We start from the raw sequence: 2,360 nt of genomic DNA, 5'->3' as shown, positions 1-2,360 counted from the left end.
TCCTTCCTGCCCCAGGCCCCGAGCTGAGGACGGAGAGCACGGAGGACAAATCCCCCCGGCAGAGCCTGGTGGGAGAGGCCGTTTTGAAGGGCTCCCCGGCGCAGGAAGGCAGCGGGGAGGAAAAGGCCCGGAGATGCCCCCAGAGGAGGGGCTGCAAAGCCAGCCCAGGGAGCTGTGAGGAGGAAAGAGTCGTCCTGTGCCGGGAAGGCGGCCGGAGCTTGAGCCGGAGCTCCGAGCTGGTGGTCCCTGAGCAGCCTCCCAGCAGGGAGAAGCCCTTCAGGTGCTTGGAATGTGGGAAGAGCTTCAGGAAGAGCTCCCACCTCCTCAGCCACCAGCACATCCACACTGGGGTACGGCCCTACACATGTAGGGAATGTGGGAAGAGCTTCAGGGACAGTTCCACTCTGATCCGACACCAGCACATCCACACTGGGGAACAGCCCTACACATGTAGGGAATGTGGGAAGAGCTTCAGACACAGCTCCAATCTCCGCCGGCACCAGCTCATCCACAGTGGAGAACGGCCCCACACGTGTGGGCAATGTGGGAAGAGCTTCACTGATAGATCCAGCCTGATCAAACACCAAAGTATCCATACTGGAGAACGGCCCTACAAGTGCTTGGAATGTGGGAAGAGGTTTAAGACCAGCACACATCTCCTCGTCCATGAGCAGACACACACAGGGGAGAGGCCCTTCCGCTGCACTGACTGCGGGAAGGGCTTTAACCTGAACTCCACCCTCATCAAACACCAGCGCATCCACACCGGGGAGAGGCCCTACAAGTGTGGGGAGTGTGGGAAGAGCTTCAGCGACAGCTCCAACTTGACCAGACACCAACGGACCCACCGGTAAATGAAGCCCTACAAGTGCTCAACTGCGGGAAGAGCTTTGGCCGCTGCTCCCACCCCGAATGACCCCCCTGATGGTGAGGCAGCCCCTGGAGTCCAGGGACTGTCAGTCCATCCCTTTCTACCAGAAAGGGCCAGTCCCCTTTGCCAGGGGCAGGTTGTGCCAACAGAACCCTTCTTGGGGGGTGTGTGGAGATTCCTGCCTTGGCTGGGACCCCCCAAGGTCAGTGCTGGAGGTTGAGAGCAGAGATCTCCCCACGAGCGTTGGTCTGGGGGAGTTCCACCCATCTCTAGGTAATAATTCTTGCTTTGGTGCCAGCTTGAGTAGAATTGCTTCAACAATTGCTTTAGTGTAGAGCACTGTCCTGTCTTTTCCTGTAGTACTAGTAGTTTTAGTGTTTCTCTTGTGCAGTAAATAATTCTGATGAGCTCTTTTGTCTGATCATTTATAACCCTAAGTAATTCATTTCTATCAATAGATGTGATTTGCCATCATTAAAACTTGGGGGACAAATGTGTTTCAGTCCCACCTTTGTAATTCCTCTAAACTGAAAATGTTGGCATAATCCAAGGCTGAGATTGGATCCAGCAGCCCCCACACCCCCCGGAAGTTGGGAACTCAGGGGGGGCCACCCCTTTTCCCAACTCTTCTGTGCCTAAAGACCCCCATGGGACTGTCAGACCCGGCAGACCACCCCCCCTTTTCCACCTTTCTTCCTGTTTCTCCCACTTTTCCATGGTCTTGTGTTACAATCTGCTTAAATATTGCAGAAAGAACTTCGGATTTGAATATTCCTTTGAGCAAAACTAAGACACACACAAGTTATCTGTTGATACCAAAATCCTGATTTTATTAATTGTTAAGAGATGCAGAGACAAAGGAAAAAATTAAAAAAATTTATAAAATGCTTACGATTACTTTTAGAAGCAGAGAAAAAATACTCCCATGCTGCCTTTCCCCTGAGCTGGTGTGTGTGTGGGTGAGTAGCAGTTTTCTGCCCTTTTTTTTCTCTGTCTCTGCAGAGAGCTGACAGAGAATGTTTGATAAGAAGATTTTGACAGGCAGAAACAATGGAGAAACATAATCTTTGGCATTCATAAAGTATCTGTTTGTTACAGATGGTTTCCGTGGTAACCGATGTAACAATGGGAATGCATAATGGTTTCCATGGTAACCAGCGTAACAATTGGAATGCATCAAGGTTACCATGGTAACCAACATTACAATGAGAATGCAGAATGGTTGCCATGGTGTAAGGGGGTACTTTTGATTTAGATGATCAATGGAGCATAGAGAGGTGAGAAAGTGATTATATTCGCATGTGAAACCAACCAGAATATTGTACAATGTAACTTTATTGCACAAGTTGACTGTAAGGCCCATTGTGCCTTTAGCAAAGTCAACTGGATGTCCCCCATTATCAGAGCTGAGTTCCTCCTTGGCTTGGCTCCACTCTGCAAGAGAGATACAAATCCCCTTGGAACACAATGGGACAGGTCGTCCCTAGGG

At 50.5% G+C, this 2,360-nt stretch overlaps 1 protein-coding gene across 1 annotated transcript; it reads left to right on the top strand.

The window, feature by feature from the left end:
- Positions 1-26: 26 nt before the first annotated feature.
- Positions 27-994, top strand: LOC114073287 (zinc finger protein 239-like; the record flags this gene model as incomplete). Its single annotated transcript, XM_027911071.1, has 1 exon — positions 27-994. A coding segment is annotated over one exon (828 nt), but the record flags the coding sequence as incomplete, so codon positions are not given.
- Between the last annotated feature and the right edge of the window lie 1,366 nt (positions 995-2,360).

The sequence above is a fragment of the Empidonax traillii genome, unplaced genomic scaffold (genome assembly GCF_003031625.1).
Source record: "Empidonax traillii isolate 1590-97213 ecotype Southwest subspecies unplaced genomic scaffold, ASM303162v1 scaffold5935:size23399, whole genome shotgun sequence".
Classification (NCBI taxonomy): domain Eukaryota; kingdom Metazoa; phylum Chordata; class Aves; order Passeriformes; family Tyrannidae; genus Empidonax; species Empidonax traillii.
The sequence above is the reverse complement of the archived record's forward strand: the minus strand, read 5'-3'. Positions and strand labels throughout refer to the sequence as shown.